We start from the raw sequence: 16456 nt of genomic DNA on the forward strand, positions 1-16456 counted from the left end.
CAGGGCCCTGTGCTTAGAAGGGCCCCACACTTAATTTAACACTCTGCTGTCCCCCTCTGGAAATGTTTAATAATTTTTAAACAGGGGGCCCTGCAAATTATGCAGCAGTCCTGTTAGGGAGAGTCCAAAGGTGTGCTTTGAAACAGATTTACAGTCATAGTTCTGAGGTGGTGCCCCCCTCGCGTCTTGAGGGAGAAGGAGGTCGTGGAGGGAGAATTAGGGGCAGTGTCAGGGCTCGTGGATGCAGACTAGGTCACACTGGAGGAGCTGGGCACCCCGGGGAGCCCGTGGCTCACTCCCTGTCTTCGGGGGTCCCCAAGAGTAGCTCTGTTCTAGCCCCAAAGAGTCCACATCAGCTGACCCACTCACCTAAATGCACGGCTTACATATTTTGAGCGTTGGCCCAGCATTGGACACTCCGCTGAGCTTCGGAAACACAGAGGCTGGTTCACAAAGGTGGTCCCAGCCCTTCAGTAGCTTCTGGGTCAGAGAGAGCTTAAGAAATGTGTCGTGCAAGGTCACCCAGCTAAATTTTAACCCTAGATGGCCCATCTCCCAAATCCACACCCCTGATTGCAATTCCACCCTAGGGATGAGGTCGGGGCTGCGCTGGTGGAGGGGAGCGTTCAGAATCCCACCTCCAAGAGATAACACCAGGGTAGTGCCTTCTCGTCCTCTCCCCACACGTTTTGTGTTCTGTGACGATCACAGCGTATTCTGTTTGGAATGCGGCTTTTCCTCACCTGGCATTTTGGGGCATACAGGCGGGTTTGCAACGCTATGGGGGGAAATGTCATAGGCAATTCGGTGAAAAACTATTCCAGAAAAACATGATCAACTCGGCAGAAGGGACGGACGTTCAGCTGGGAACAGGGCTGCTGGACCTTAGGGATGGTCGGGGGCAGCTCAGCATGGCAGCCACCTGTGCCCCCGCGCCTCCCCACCTGTGCCCGGTTGCCTCCCGCCAGGTCCCTGCAGCCCCCAGCGGCTGCTGAACTGGATGCTGGCCCTGGCGTGTCAGCGCGGCCACCTGGGGCTGGTGAAGCTCCTCGTCCTGACACACGGGGCCGACCCCGAGAGCTATGCGGTCAGGAAGAACGAATTCCCCGTCATCGTGCGCTTACCCCTCTACGCGGCCATCAAGTCAGGTGGGTCCCCCGTCCCCCGTCAGTCCCACCCAGGAGAACTGTCACAGTGTCCTTCCCGCCCCTGGCTATGATCACCTGCATGGAGACATTTGCGACTCCCGTTTTTGGTTTCTCTTTCCAAATGTCTGCATCTTCCCTTACTCGCCCCCCTCCTCCCAGCCCCATCTCACCCCTGCAAGGGGATTTCAGGGACAGGGACCAGCAGTGGCCGATGGGCCGGTTGTAGGTGGCACTGCAAAGGGCAGAGCCCCACACAAACTCACACTAAGAGGAACTTGTCGTGTCAAGGGAAGGAAAGGGCAAGTTCAACCTCGGCTGGTCCGTTTCCCACACTGGCATCCGCCACCTAGGACAGGTGGGACGCACCCCGCATCTGAAACGCCCTGAGCTCTCCTTGTCTGTCCTCTAGGCAGCGAAGACATCGCCATCTTCCTGCTTCGGCACGGGGCCTTCTTCTGCTCCTACATCTTACTGGACAGCCCTGACCCCAGCAAACACCTGCTCAGGAAATACTTCATTGAAGCCAGTGCCGCGCCCAGCAGTTGTTCCGGGAAGACGGTGAGTAGAGTCAAGGGCTGTGGCCGGATGGAGAAAGGAGGCGGGACCGGGATACCTTGTACTGCGGACTATTTTAAGCCATGAGAAAAAAAGGCATCACCCTGCCATTTGCAGCAACGTGGATGGACTCGGCGGGCATTATGCTAAGAGCGATAAACAAGAGAAAGACAAATAGGGTACGATCTCACTTCTGTGTAGAATCTGAAAAAGACAAACTCATAGAAACAGAGAGTGGAATGGTGATTTCCAGGGCCTGGGGGTGGGGAGCTGGGGAGATGCTGGTGAAAGGGTAGAGACTTTGTTTAAAAGATGATCCCTGGCTGGCGTAGCTCAGTGGATTGAGCGCGGGCCTGCGAACCAGACGATTGTGGTTCGATTCCCAGTCAGGGCACATGCCTGGGTTGCAGGCCAGTTCCCAGCAGGGGACTCAGAGAGGCAACCATACATTGATATTTCTCTCCCTCTCTCCTTCCCTTCCCCTCTAAATATAAATAAAATATATTTTTAAAAAAGATGAATAAGATCTGGCCCTGGCTGGTGTGCCTCAGTCGGTGGGAACATCAACCCGTACACCAAAAGGTCACAGGCTAGGTCACAGGCTCGAGTCCCGGTCGGGTCACATACCTAGGCTGTGGGTTCGATCCCCATGTCGGGGCGCATACAAGAGACAGCGACTCAATGTTTTGTTTTGTTTTGTTCTCTCTCTCTCTCCTAAAAGCAGTGAAAAAAATGTCCTCAGATGATGGATAGTAATAATAATAGGTAAATAAGTTCTGGAGATCTAAAGCATAGCATTGGGATTGTAGCGAATAATACTATCTTATGTATCTTAATAACACATTTCTAAGGCAGTCGATCTAAGGTGCTCTTACCACCAAAAAGGAACAGCAGTTTGGTGACATGAATCAGGCCCCAGCGAACACTATGGTGGGGGCCGTTCTGCAATAAATAAATGTGTCAAATCCACCGGGGGAACACCTTACCTTTGCCCCGTGTGAGATGCCAATGACATCTCAATAAAACAGGACAAATCACTCACGGGGTTTTAGTTTTATCTTTAGCTTTCCGTTTTCATGACAAAAATAAGATCGCATCGCTTACGTCATCTTCAGCTTGGCTTTTTCAGTTCAGCACTTCATCCGAACTCCCGGCAGGTCAGGGAGTGGGCCCACAAGCCACCCTGGTAGGTGCGAGCCTTAAATCTGCAGAGCGAATGTAGCTCGGACAGCTGGGCACTTCTCTGATTGGTGGACGTGTGGGTTATCTCAGGGTTTGCTCCCTTGTACTGTAGCCTGGTTTTCTGGGATATTTGTTTACAGGGGTCAACCACCCCCTTCCTGGAAAAATGAAATTTATTTATTAAAAATGATGTCTATTCTCACATGTCTAAACTCCAGTCACCTTCAAAGGACCCTCCATTCGATGCACTGCATCTGTGGAGACTTTTTTTCCACTGCTCGGAACAGGTTTGAACGTGTTGGTTTGGATGCCTGTCAGTCATTCTGCCGTTTTTTGTTTCCCTGCTTCCACGTCGGTGAAATGTTTCCTTTTTTGAGGACTTTTTTCATCTGGGGAAACAAACAAATAAAAAGTTGCTCAGGGTGAGATCAGGTGAATAGTGAGGATGGGGCTTGAGGGGCATGCCTTTTTAGGTCCAAAACTGCTGGACACTCAGCATGGTGTGGGCAGGTGCACTCATAAATCACCCATCATGAAATGGGCAAACACGTTGAAAGAATCTTCCCCTCTCAAAAAAAAAAAAATCACTGAAGCTGAACTCAGCCTCTCACAACAACACCAGCTGGCACACAGATACAGATGGGTTCCTGGAACACGCACCTAGTGGGGGAAGCTGGACTACAAGGGGCCCACCCTCCAGAAGACAGTTCTGTTGGGGGGGTCCCCCCTCCTATATAGATTGAAGTTGGAAAAGTGAACTGCTTTGGCCTCACTTTCCTAAAAAGTTGTGAGATTCACACCTTCACCAGAAATATGCGGCAGCTTCTGTCCCCTCCTCTTGGCCCGCAAGAAGCCTTTACATTTTTATCATTCCGATGGGTGAAAGTGAGATCTTGTTTCGAAATCCGTACTTGAAATGAATAACAGCGAGCATCTTTTCCCATTTTTATGAACTATTTGCATTCCCCCTACGTGTGTTGACCATTACTGTTTGTTGGTTGTTTTCTGAAGGGTTGTTTGCTCTCTCTGTCTCACTTTGTAGGGCCTTTCGCATATTAGAGATTTCAAACCTCCATTTGTCGTACCTGTTGCCAGTATGTTTTGCCATTTATCCTTTTTTCTTTTGTCTGTTAGCTTTTGCAGCGACAGAGATACACAAACACCCGATCTATCGTTTCTACCTTTTCCTGCGTCTGCATTCTAGAAAAAGGTCATTTGCACCTCCGTGTTATGGAAATATTCTTTTAGAAGCTCGTAGCATTTTCATTTTATGGATTTATACTGTAAGCTTTCGTAGTTTCTGCTACTTATTTGTGGATCCGGTATGGGGGAGAGTCTAGATGGGTGGGCTTCCCTTTCTGTCTGGAGTCAAGTCTCATCATTATTGTCACTTTCCCCACAACACACCTGCACGCCTCATGGGGTTCTCCGGACTGAGCCCCCGGCCTACTCGTGTGTTCCCGGGCAAGCGACATACTGTTTGGGTTACCACCTGTGAATGCAAGTTTTCTACTCATTCTATTTTGCCCAAAATATCTCGATTGTGCATTCTTCCCTTCTTGCCCATTCCGCGTGGTGACTCCATTGGTGCTCATTTATGTTCGTCAGTGACATTCTTAACATTTTCTGCGTAAAGGCCCCTTGCCTGTCTTACTGGTTTGTGTCTGCTCTGTTGTTTTGGGCACTATTTGAATGGAATTACATGGAATTCTTTGGTGTTTCCCTTTGCAACTTAATGTTACTGGTCCGGAGAAAAGCTCCTTGGTTTATTCATGTTTTATCCAGCCCCCTGACCAACTTCTCTTATTAATCCCTGTAGTTTTGGAGGAGAGCGCCTTGAGACTTACAGGTATACGGCCAAGCCACCTGCAAATTCAAAACAGGTTCATCTCTTGTTCTCTAACATGTATATAACTTACTGTGTTTCGTGTCTTCTTATGAATAACAAGAATAATAAGAAGTTTCCGAAGTTAAATACTCATGATGGTAGCTGGTTTCTCTCTCTTGTTCCTGATTTCTAAAGGTCCTGGCCTCGGCCATTAATGGGCATTTGCCGAAGATTTTCTGGTGAATAGGCTGTCGTTACATTTAGGTAGTTTCCAAGTATTTCTTTTTGCTGAGAGCTTTTACTAGAAACGGTTGCTGATGTTTTTCAAGTCCCATTTGGGGTCGCATTCATGTATTTATGTGGCTCTTCTACTCTATCTATTAATATAATGAATGGCAATGATGAATGTTGACTCTTTAATTTCTGTAATGAATGCTAATTGGCTTTTTCTTACTACTGGATTTGGTCTCCTGATACGTTATTTACAAGTTTCTATATGCATAGCTGAATGGATCTATAATTTTGTATATGTATTGTTTCTGTGAGATTTTCCTATAAGCTGGTTTTACGAAACCATGTGGGGAACTTTCTATCTTACTTTGACATGGAACAGTTGCATAGGAATTCCCGTGGCTAAAGATTACTTAGATAAAACTGGTCTTTCGTGTCTGGCTTTTTTGAAATCGTTAGTCAATTCAGGTTGCCTGCCTCCCCTTATTTATACTTCATGAGGTTCAATTTTGGTAGAAAATGATTCATTTCTTTTAGATGTTTGAATTTGCCGTCCCGGTGTGTGGCATTTACATTTTACTTGTATTTTTTTCTTTTTCTCTATGTTCTCTTTTCATTTATGGTTTTGAACAGTTTTGCTTTGTCTCTTTTGAGCTTCATTAGACTGGACAGGGATTTATACATTCTAGTGGTCTTGTGAAGGAACTTGCTAGCTTGATTTTTATTGATTGATTGATCAATAAGATTTTATTTATTTTAGTTTTAGACAGAAGGGAAGGAAAGGAGAGAGAGGGAGAGAAGCATCAATGTGTGGTTGCCTCTAGCACACCTCCTACTGGGGACCTGGCCCCCAACCCAGGCCGATGCCCTGACTGGGAATTGAACCAGTGACCCTTTGGTTCGCAGGTCAGAGCTCAATCCACAGATCCACACCAGCCAGAGTGATTTTTATTTATTTTTTTAAAGATTTCTTTTAGCCCTGGCTGCTGTGGTTGGTTTCGTTGGTTAGAGTGTCATCTTGTAAAACAAAATGTTACAGGTTTGATTCCCAATCAGGGCACATACCTAGGTTGTGGGTTCGATCCCCAGTCAGGGCACGCAGGCACATATGGGAGGCAGCCAATGGATGCTTCTCCCTCTCACCAATGTTTCTCCCTCTCTCCCTTCCTCTCTCCAGAGAGAGAGAAACATTGGTGAGAGGGAGAAGCATCCCTTCCTCTCTCTCCAGAAGCAATAAAAATATAAAGTCCTTGAGTGAGGATTAAGAAAATAAAAAGAATACTGATATTCTACTTTCTGTACCTTGTTACCTCTTTTTTCTGAGTTGTAAAGCAGGGGTAGTTACCGTATTCATCCTGGAGAGCAGCTGTGCACTTAGCTCAAGGCCTGGCACATAGTATGTTCTCAATAAATATTAGAGATTAGCCTCACGTCACAAAAGGAAATAGGGGTCATCTAACCTTTCCACGTACACATGCTCAATGTTTTTCCTAGCCTTTTCTTATCACCTGAGCGAGAGGTTCAGAGACTATAACCTGTCTTACAGGTGAAAATAGTACAATTTTGAGACACTTTATTACTTGTTCAAGGACAGCAAATCCCAAACAGTGGTGCTCAGACGAGGGCCTCAGTCTCCTGAACCCGGGGCTTTCCCGTTTCACGGTTCCAGAGCTGAACCTTCCAGATTTTTTCACGGAGCTCAATGGTTCTTACGCTTTTCAGTACCTTGGAGTCCCTGGGCACTTTTAAAAATCCCAAGGCGCAGGCCACGCCCTGTATGAGTCCAAATCTCCAGGGTGGCCCCTGCAGGGGTAGTTTTTTGAAATTCCCCAGGAGATACAGTGTGCTCCCAAGGCTGAGACCTGGTGACTTTGGCTTTCTGGGCTTACGGTTAAAAGTCGTAGTCGGCAGGCAGGCAAGTCTATGTATGCTCTTTTCTATGAGCTAACGGCTACTACGTTTGCCGAGAAAGCCAATGAGCGCAGAAGTGATGATCACATTCTGTGAACGTCAAGAAAGAGACGAACGAGGTGGCGTTTCTCCTCCTTGGCCCTTTAGGGTGGAATCAGAAGAGAAAAAGAAATTGCAGTGCAGCATGAGTCATAAGGGCCGCCCTCGCTTCCCCAAAGCAGTGGGCACATTTCTTTTTTTGTGATTCAAGTCCATGTCAAAGGCGAGTGCCTTGCAGGGAGCGTGTCTGGCCGCCCTCGTCTCTGACCTGCGACGGCGCCTTCCTTCCCCACTGCTGGTGGAAGAGAGGGGGTGAGTGCACGGTGGTCCGGCGATGACTCGGAGGCCAGAGGTAAGCGTGCCTACCTTTCCAGGTGTCCAGGAAGGTGGAACAGGCGTTTTTGGCTCAGAATCCTAGACAGGGGCGGGCATAAAAATGGTGCTTTGCCACTGTGTATGCCCTTGACTTTGCTGGCGTTCGTGGTGGTCACCTGGCTGAAGTAGTCGTCTTGTTTTCGTGTGTGTTTGTGGTCTGCCTGCACCACTGGCTCATTGGTATTTTATTTATGAATTGTAATTGTAATTGCTGTCAGGGTAGGTTCAGAGTCCTCCCCTGCGTCTCTGCGTCAGGTACCACCTGACCCTCAGGCTTCTAGAACCTGCTCCTGACAGCAAAGTGGGCACTGCAGGAAAGCAAGCCCACGTCGATTTTCCATGGTCTGCCTAGGTCGTGTGGGTGCTTGCTCAGGAATGTCCTTGAGGCCGTACCACGTGGTCTCGGACACACTTTTAAACCAGCAAAAGCCAGGCCACGGGGCACCTGTCCAAAGCCATTCCCTGCCCCGCAGAAAAGCCACCAGACTCTTGCCTGAATGTTGAATGAGACAGCCTCTGTTGTGGTGGCCGTCTTGTCCACGTAAGCTCTGTTGCCGTGAGGAATAAGCAGGCATCTAGGCCGGCACACCCAGAAAGGAGCAGGGAAACTCAGCGGTGCCAGGAATACCCATGTTTGTCCTCGCTCAGCCGAGAGAGAGGGCTGGTTGGCGTGTCCACACTAGAGGAGGGCTGACGTTAATTTTGAAACAACTCCGGGGGGAAATTATTGCTTGCCTCTGCAAAGTCTCCAATGGTTTCAAATCTGGCAGCTGCGCTGGAAAGGAACATTGTAGTAGTATTATTGTTTTCTTAGTAGTATCATTGTTGTCATTGGTGTGGTTGCTGTCCCTTTGGGGGATGCGCTCTGGCTTACGGACCTTAAGAACCCCCTGGGACCCACCATTGGGGCATTTATTTGCATCTGTGCCCTGGCTGCTCATTTTCAGAGCTGCTGCATCTGCGTGATCTGCTGGGTGGGAGACGCACGTCTGTGGGGTGCCCAGAAGGGGGAGCCGGCAGCAAATCCGGCCTCTCAGCCTTGGCCGGGAGTGGCCCCAGCTGACCATTGACCCAATTACACGTCAGGTGAGGAGCAAATTACCTATTTATAGATCACCTTCTTTCTACAGGCCGGGGACTCGCAAGTGACCAAGCCAGAGCCCTGGCTTTTGCTCTCATGTGGCTCACCAATTTCTCTGGGTAAGAAGCCCAGACAAATGAACCGTTAATTTTCATAGAACAGAACAGACTGAAATCACAGCATGGGATACATAGACAACCGTAGTGGCAATTACAGAAATGCAAATGAAAGCAGTTTGAAAATGCAGTCCCATTGCCACTCAACTAGCAGAAGTAAATAGATACGCTGAGTCAGGCACTTGGCAGGGTCTCAGAGAATGGGGCACGGCTGCGCCTGGCCCCTGACCCCATAAATGGGTTCCGTGTGTGAGGGAAGTCATTGGCATCACGTGACAGATGCCCTAAAACTCTTTTCTCCCAGTGAACTCTTCTGCACTGGGTATTTCCTTTCTGTACTCTCCCGCCGGGATCTAACTCAAAAGAGAAAAATACAAGCGAGGGCCACAGCCTCGTCACCACACTGCTGTTTATGATAAGAAGAAACTGGGGGAGAGAAAGCAGGATGTCCAGCTGCAGGGGAGACGGTGCCATCCCTGTCATACCGGAGGGGGGACACCGCAGAGCCAGGAAGTGGCGTGTCTGCCTTCTCCCCACAGCCCGGCGACCCCAGGGCACCCCAGTTTGACTGGAAGCTTCTCCAAAACAGGGCTCTTGTACAATTCTGGTCACCCTGTGTTTGCCCCTCAGTATTGGGCCTGAAATTGGATGGGTGGGTGTGTGGATGAATGGACGGATGCATAGATGGATAAGTGGATGGTTGCGTGGATGGATGGGGGGATGGATAGGTAGATGGACAGACAGATGGAAAAGATGGATGTTTGGATGGATGAGTGGACAGGCGGTTAGATGACTGCCTGAAATTTTATAGATGCTGTAACCTCCCTTCATTTACATAGGTCTTCATCGCTAACAGAGCACTTTGTCAAACTTGCTACTTTAATCTCCCACACAATCCTGTGAGGTAGAAATTTCTGTCTGTATTTAAAAGTGGAGGAAACAGAGTTCTGTCAACAGTAGGTTACGTCGCTCAGTTAACTACAGAGAGAGCGTTTTTATTTCTTGCTTTTTCTCTCTCTCTCAAACAGCTATTGGCAAAGCTCTTCAGTTGGAACTGGTGACAGGAGGTATTTTGCACGCTTCCTGTTTTCACAAGAACGACTGAAATACTGTGGGGGGGGAGCACAGGGTTATTTATTTTCTTAAAAATCATGTGTACCTAGTTTTAGCCACGTTAGCGAAGAATAAGTGATCAATTAAACGCTTTTTGGCACTCAGCCGGTTAAGAGCCTGCTGACGGTTTTCTCTGAATTACTGCCATGGTTTTTTCTCGGTGTGGACCCCACGTGGAGGCAGAAAGTTCTGGGTTCAACTGTGGGTTTCTACTGGAGAAGATCTTGTTCTAGTTCCTGCGCCCGGGGCGTGCGTGTCGCTGGCCCGCATTGTAACGGCCCTTGCAAGAAGGAACAGGTTTGAACTCACAACAGGAAGGGAGTCCCCTATCACAGAATCATTTATGTAACTAAGGGAGTATGTTTTCATGGAAAGATTTGATTGGAGGAAAATATAGGTTGAACTGGGACACTTCGGGAGTGATCTTTGGTTATTTTCCTTATTCGCCTCAGTTACGTGATTTTGGTTTTTTTCTCTCCTTGTGCACTTGGAGACTGGCAAATTTTGTAAGTGAATCTTGCATCCCAACGTTGGTAGTTTGTCAGCTGCAGTTGAAGACGTTAACAAATGATTTTTCCGCTGGTTTTTAATCGTCGTTTCTGTGCCCAGATCACTAGGGCACATTTTCTTTTCTTTCTAACCCAGTCAATTGATTATCAGCTAACGTCATTCCTTTTCCAGAGACCCTTGAATTGGCTTGACTTATCACCTTCCTCGTTTTGGCTTCATTATGGCTTTTCTAACCTCAGACTAGTTGTTTTCATTTCCCAGCTTTCTTTGAGCGTTTCTCGCTAAGTGGGGCGGGCCCAGACATCCCATCTCACTTTCCTGTTTTGTAAACAGGCGATCAGAGTGGCACACTTTTCCCGCAACTCCGTGACGCTTTGCGTTCTGAAATACACACTCCGTCGTGGTGACTTGATTTTCCTCTCCCACCCGCGCCTTCTCTGAATGGGCGTCTTTATGACCCCAGTAACTGGATAAATTTGAGTTCCACTTTCATCCTTGTTTTCCACCTTCACTTTGCCTTTGTCTTGGGATAAGACGTGAAGGAGGCTTGCCTTCCTTGTCCCTCCCCCTTTTCATTTTACTCTTGCCTATTGACTTTTTCTTCATGCTCAGAATGTACAATATTTTGCCGTGTATAATGCGCACCCACATTTTTGGCCCAAACTTGCAGGGGGGAAAAACTTTCCTTTTAATTTTTTAATTCAGTGTTTTATTTATTTACATTTAGATAACTTGTTTTTTGTATTATAAAGGAATTTGAGCATTTATTTTTGAACATGTGGGTATTGTTATTGCTTTCTGGCAAGTGCTTACACTTTTAATGCATAAGCATAAATAAATGAACTAAAAACAGCCCCAGCTGGTGTGGCTCAGTGGATTGAGGGCCGGCCTGCGAACGTCGCTAGTTCGATTCCCAGTCAGAGCACATGCCTGGGTTGTGGGCCAGGTCCCCAGTAGGGGGTGCACTGGAGAGGCAACCACCCATGGATGTTTCTCTCCCTCTCTTTCTCCTTCCCTTCCCATCTCAAAAAAAAAAATAAAATTTAAAAAAGGAAAAAGGACTAAAGACATTTATATAGATGCAGACTTAGTACCGCCCACGAATAATGTGCATCCATATTTTTCCCTCAAAAGTTTGGGCAAAAAGTGCGCATAACACCCAGCAAAATAGAGCAATCAGTTTATGGGCAAGCCCGTGTCTATTTGAAGACAATTTGTTCTCCTGCACCCTACCATTTGGTGATCTCATCATCGTTACTGTAGTGGGCGGATTTATACTTCTTCTATTCACTTTTTGTATATTTGACCTGTTATGTTCTGCCAATATTTTCCTGGAACTTTCTTATTTTTGCCCCAGGTTGGAACTGAAAGATCGAGCATGGCTGTGTTTGGGGGTGTACGAGTCTGTCTTTGTCACTTTCAAGGTCTCCTAATGCCTTTGAACTTGGCCATGGCCAGCCTTTCTGTGGCCACGTGAACCTGGGAGGGACCAGACCGAGCATCAGGCGCCCGATATTTGCAGTCCTGGTTCTGTTCCCTCTGAACAGCTTGGCTCTCTGAGGCCCTTTCTGTGCAAACTGGGCCCGACCTCACGGGGTCACTGGGTTGGGGGGTGGCCATGGGAAAACAGGAGCATGAACATGCTGTGCGGGTGCAGAGCCGCCAGGAAGGTCTTACCGAGCGACCGGGGCTCCACTTCCAGGGCGTGACTTTGAGCGTGTCCCTTGAAGGCAGCAGACTGCCCCGCGCTGAGTGTTTCAAATGCTGTCACAGGTTGCTTTGCAAGTTATTTCCCCACTTCTATTTCGCACGGATCTTACGTCTCGGCTAAGAGGTGCTCGTGTCCCTGGGCTTTGAATTGCGTCGGCCTCTTCCCTCTGTGTGTGTCCGCCCGTGTGTCTAACTTTCCCCTTGTCCTGCGGACGAGAGCTCCCGTAACCACCTCATCGTAACCTCATCTCCCTTAACCACCTCTGTAATCAAAGAGTTTTGTAACAAAAGATTCGTAAAGACCCTATTTCTAACTCAGCTCACATTCTAAGGACCGGGGAGTTAGGGCTTAAACATGCCTTTTGTGGGGAGAGGGAGAACGTGCAGCTTGTAACGCCCGCTTTCCAGCTGTGGCTTCAGTGCCTTCGGCCTGGGTCCAAGCGCTGCAGTTATGTTCCCTGCCCGGGCACGGGGCTGGTGCGGGGCCAGGCTCCTTCCCTGTGAAATGCCCCGTCTGTCCTCAGGCGCCATCCCTGCCGGAGGGCCGGGACCTGAGCAGTGGGTGTTGGAAGCCTCAGGTGACGCCTCCCGCATCTGTGTTTCCTCCCCCTCTGCCATGGGCGACCACGCTCAGGTGAGCCCACACGCGTCCTCCGAGACAGGCTCGGCTCTGAGCTTCTCACGGTCAGGGTTTTCTTTTGGTTTGTCCTTGTCGTGAGTACGTTCTGATTTATGTGGGCGAGGATTCGGGAATACATTCTAGAACATTCCCCATGTCCCCCCAACCCTGTTTTAACACATGCGTCTTCACGGAACAGACGAACGCCATTGGCTGCCTGTGAAGGGATTGACAGTCCCTGGTGGGGAAGCTTCTTGCACAAGCAGCCGTAGGTCGCAGGTCAGGTGCTGACCATTGATGGGGACAATGAGCTGGGGACACGGAGAGAAGAGGCCCGACCTCTCCTCTGTGGGCTCAGTGGAGACCGACCAAGGAGGTGACACTGGAACCCCCTGACAGAGCCACTGGGGCAGGTCCCCGTCATTCGAGCAGAGGATGGATCCCTCTCCGTGTCTGCTGGGGCCCGGTTGCCAGCCCCCAGCGGCCAAGGTTAAAGCCCCGCGAGCAGGACCGTAGGCTCCAGCCCTTCGTGGAACAAGTATTTTTTTTTTCCTTCCTCCAGTAGAGGCCGTGCGGGTATGAAAGCAGCAGATGTCTTTGCATCCCTGCAGCTTCCTTACCACGATAGTTTATGCCCAGTGGCTTCGGGAAGCATCTCCGAAAGGCAGGAGACTGGCCCTCTGCACCACAGCCCCCATATCACGGGACAGGGAGGCCTTTCTTACACAGAAAACTCACCATCCGTAATAAACCCCAAACCTCACCATCCATAATAAGTCAAATGCCCTTACCTACACCCAGTCTTTCTCGAACCCATCCTGCTGGCCACCCGATGCCTCAGAAAACAAATTGTATAAGTCATCACACCAGGCCTTTTGGGAGAGGGGCACTTCCTTCTATTTGGCCCCAAATGTTAAAGGCTTGTGCTTCAGGGCAAACGTGAGTGTTCTCCGTCTGTTTGGGCCAGAGCGGGCGTGCCTTAACCATGCACTTGAATTGGTGGGCTCCCCATGGCCAGCTGTCTTTGATTTTGCAGTTCAGTGTGCATGGATTTAATTATGCAGCTGCTGGCTTCCCTCCCTCACAACCTTGTTTATTGTCATCCTGTCTGGATTACACAGAAATAAGTAACGAGGGCTTCGGAGCTTGCCCAGCTGGGTTTCAAGGTCAAGTGTACTGCCATCTTCTTAATGGTGCGTCGTCCCTCCTCCTTCCTCTTGGCCACCCTGTCATCTTTGTGCACAAAACGGAAGATAAGTTTGGTTTTTTTAATTCTCACCCGAGGACATTTTTTCATTGCTTTTAGAGAGAGAGAAAGGGAGGAAGAGAGAGAGAAAAAAATCAGTGTGAAAGAGAAACATCTATTGGCTGCCTTCTCAAATACGCCTCCACTGGAGATGGAACCTGCGACCCGGGTATGTGCCCTGACCAGGAATTGAACCCATGACCTTCTGGTCTATGGGACGACGCTCCAACCAACTGAGCCACACCAGCCAGGCAGCAATATAACTTTTGTAAATAAAAGTTTTTCCACTCGGCCAAGACCAAACAGAAATCTTCCATGTTTTTCCAACTCCTTCCAGCCCAGAAATCTTCTCACCCACGTGTCAGTATTCTGCGTGTCCTCATGTTTGCAGATTTCTGCTTTTTACTGGATTTGAACAGATTTCCACCCTGCAGAAATTCGGGGCGGGGTGGTGACGGGGGAGACCTAGCAAGGACTCAGTTTTAGGAACCAGCGGCGTCCTCTTCCTCCCCTTCCATGCGTCTGGGGAATTCAGGGGCACACACAGCCACTCCCTTCCAGCTGACGGTCTTCGGCTGATAGGACTGTGCCCACTAAGGAAGCGCCCTCGGTTTCCCGCAAGTGTCCATTCTTGGCTTTGCTTGTGGCAAGAGACCCCTGAGGTAGGGCAGCCAGGTGCACGTTCAGTACACACACACACACACACACACACACAGACACAGCTCTTCGCTCTGGACCACAAACGCCCCGATCGGTGGTTCCATCCGAGCGGCACCCGCATCTCTCATCCTTCCAGGGCCTTACGCAAGCGTTGGCACATCGTGATACTCAAGTACGCGTTGCTGAATGTGGGAATACAAGTTAAGTGCAAGGCATCCCTGTTATGGTATGGTGGGTGGGGGGAGTAACCCAACTCTAGCTGGGAGTAAAGAAGGTGGTCTTTGCACTGGAATTTCCAGGAGTAGTTGGCTTTTGATGGGAGAGAGAAAGGCCGTGAATTGCAGGGCGGAGAAAACGGAGCAGGATGCAGAGGCCGGACAGAGTGAGACAGCACAGGCCAGCCCGGCCGGCAAATCTGGGACCCCAGAGTGACCCCGTGGTACCCGCCATCTATAGGAGGACAGTCCTCAGGAATCAGCTTTCACAAAAGTCCTCATGTCCATGCCCACCAGACATGTGTTTCCCGCAGCATCCTCCCATCACCATAACAACCACATCCCAGGAGGATCAGTGGCAGCCCCAGACCACCCCACTGCAGCCTTTGGCATGCAGGCTAGTCGGTTCCTGACAGCGAGGCCATACCCCCTCCTGCTGCCCTGCATCCCAGCCTTCCTGGGAATTTCAGCCTCGGGTCCACAGTCTGTGCCCTGCAGTTTGCTTACAAACAAACAGGCACTTTCTAGGCTTCCATTGGCAGTTTCCCTTTGGCCTTGAATCCTCTGGTCTAAGAGTATGCCTATGACCTGATTTCATCTACTGGGAGCAAATCACCAACCCCACGAGCCATCTGCCAACAGGAATGCAAGGGCAGGCAGAGGGCGTGGAGGGGACCGCGGGGCACAAACATGAAAAGTGGTTGGGGCACATCGCGAGGGTACAGAGCTGACGACAGAAGCCTAGATATTCAGCTGAAGGCAGAGGATTTTGAGCAGACTTGGGTATTTTGAGGATGTCCTATCTAGTGAGACGCGTGAACAGATTGATTGCAGTCTCCAGGGCGTGCATCTCGACACACAATGGTTTATTGAGCATCTGCTACATGCTAGGCACGCCTCTGAGCTTTGGAGACACACGCAGTCGGGCTCTGGAAGGCCACCCCACTTACTGGAATGGAGGAGTTGACCCTTGGGCTGAGTTAGCGCAGCCTGAAATCAGGGAACAAGTTCCCTCTAAGGAGACTTGAGCTGGAGAGGGCCTGGGAAGGTTCTCAGCCACACGGAGCCTTGCCCAAGGCCCCCTGGTCCCCGTTAAGAAGACATAGGGCTGAGCTGAGTCCCCTGTCCTTGTGCAGCTCAGGCTGCAACTCTCAGCTCAGAGGACATGGAGCGGGTAAAGAGGGAGACTGTCATTGTCAGGACAGCAGCATCTCAGGTGACCCTCTGAGGACGTTTAGGGCATTGGCACCATAATTGGCTCATGTGATAGCAATTGTCTGATTCTTTTCTGTTGTTTTATCTATTTTGGGTGGTCCAGCAGAGATTTAGTTATAAGAATTTCCGTAGTCCTGGCCAGTGTGGCTCATTTGGTTGGAGCATCATCCTTTAGACTGAAGCATTGTGGGTTCAATCCCCAGTCAGGGCACAAACCCAGGTTGTGGGTTCAATCCCCAGTTGGGGTTCGAAGGAGAAGGCAACCAATTGATGTTTCTGTCTCACATCGATGTTCTCTCTCACTCTCTCTGTCTCCCGCTTCCTCTCTCTCTAAAATTAATGAGAAAATGTCCTCAGGTGAGGATTAAAAAAAAAAAGAAGACCACTTTCCATAGACACCTAATATTTGTTGTTTAAAATCAGGACTAAAACCGGTGTCCCCTTCACCTTGCTTGTACTTGGCTGCCGTTTCTGATTAGGCCCAATGCATTTGATATTGAGTAACCACAGTGGCCACACAGGGTAAGTGGAAGGTCAGGCTGCAAACTAGATACCTGGGCCTTGGGTGAAGCCGTCTGGCCTGAGGCCTGGAAACCAGGTGTGTCTCTGAGAACCCAGGAAGGGGTGGCAGCCAGGCCCTTGGAGGGCCTTTCTGGACTTGGCATTGCAAGGACCAGCGTGTCACCGTTCCTCTCAACCTGC

General features: G+C 49.5%; 1 protein-coding gene across 2 annotated transcripts in view; it reads left to right on the forward strand.

Annotated features, from left to right (window-relative positions):
* The window catches only part of LRRK1 (leucine rich repeat kinase 1), a 105007-nt gene that overhangs the window by 45515 nt on the left and 43036 nt on the right, over nucleotides 1-16456 (forward strand). For both annotated transcript variants that reach the window (XM_037053746.1, XM_037053747.1), the window contains exons 5-6: nucleotides 969-1148; nucleotides 1558-1706. In XM_037053746.1, coding sequence (XP_036909641.1) covers nucleotides 969-1148; nucleotides 1558-1706 — 329 coding nt within the window. The remainder of the gene's footprint in view (nucleotides 1-968; nucleotides 1149-1557; nucleotides 1707-16456) is intronic.

The sequence above is a fragment of the Sturnira hondurensis genome, unplaced genomic scaffold (assembly GCF_014824575.4).
Source record: "Sturnira hondurensis isolate 20B ecotype Veracruz unplaced genomic scaffold, ASM1482457v3 Scaffold0007865, whole genome shotgun sequence".
NCBI classification, from domain to species: domain Eukaryota; kingdom Metazoa; phylum Chordata; class Mammalia; order Chiroptera; family Phyllostomidae; genus Sturnira; species Sturnira hondurensis.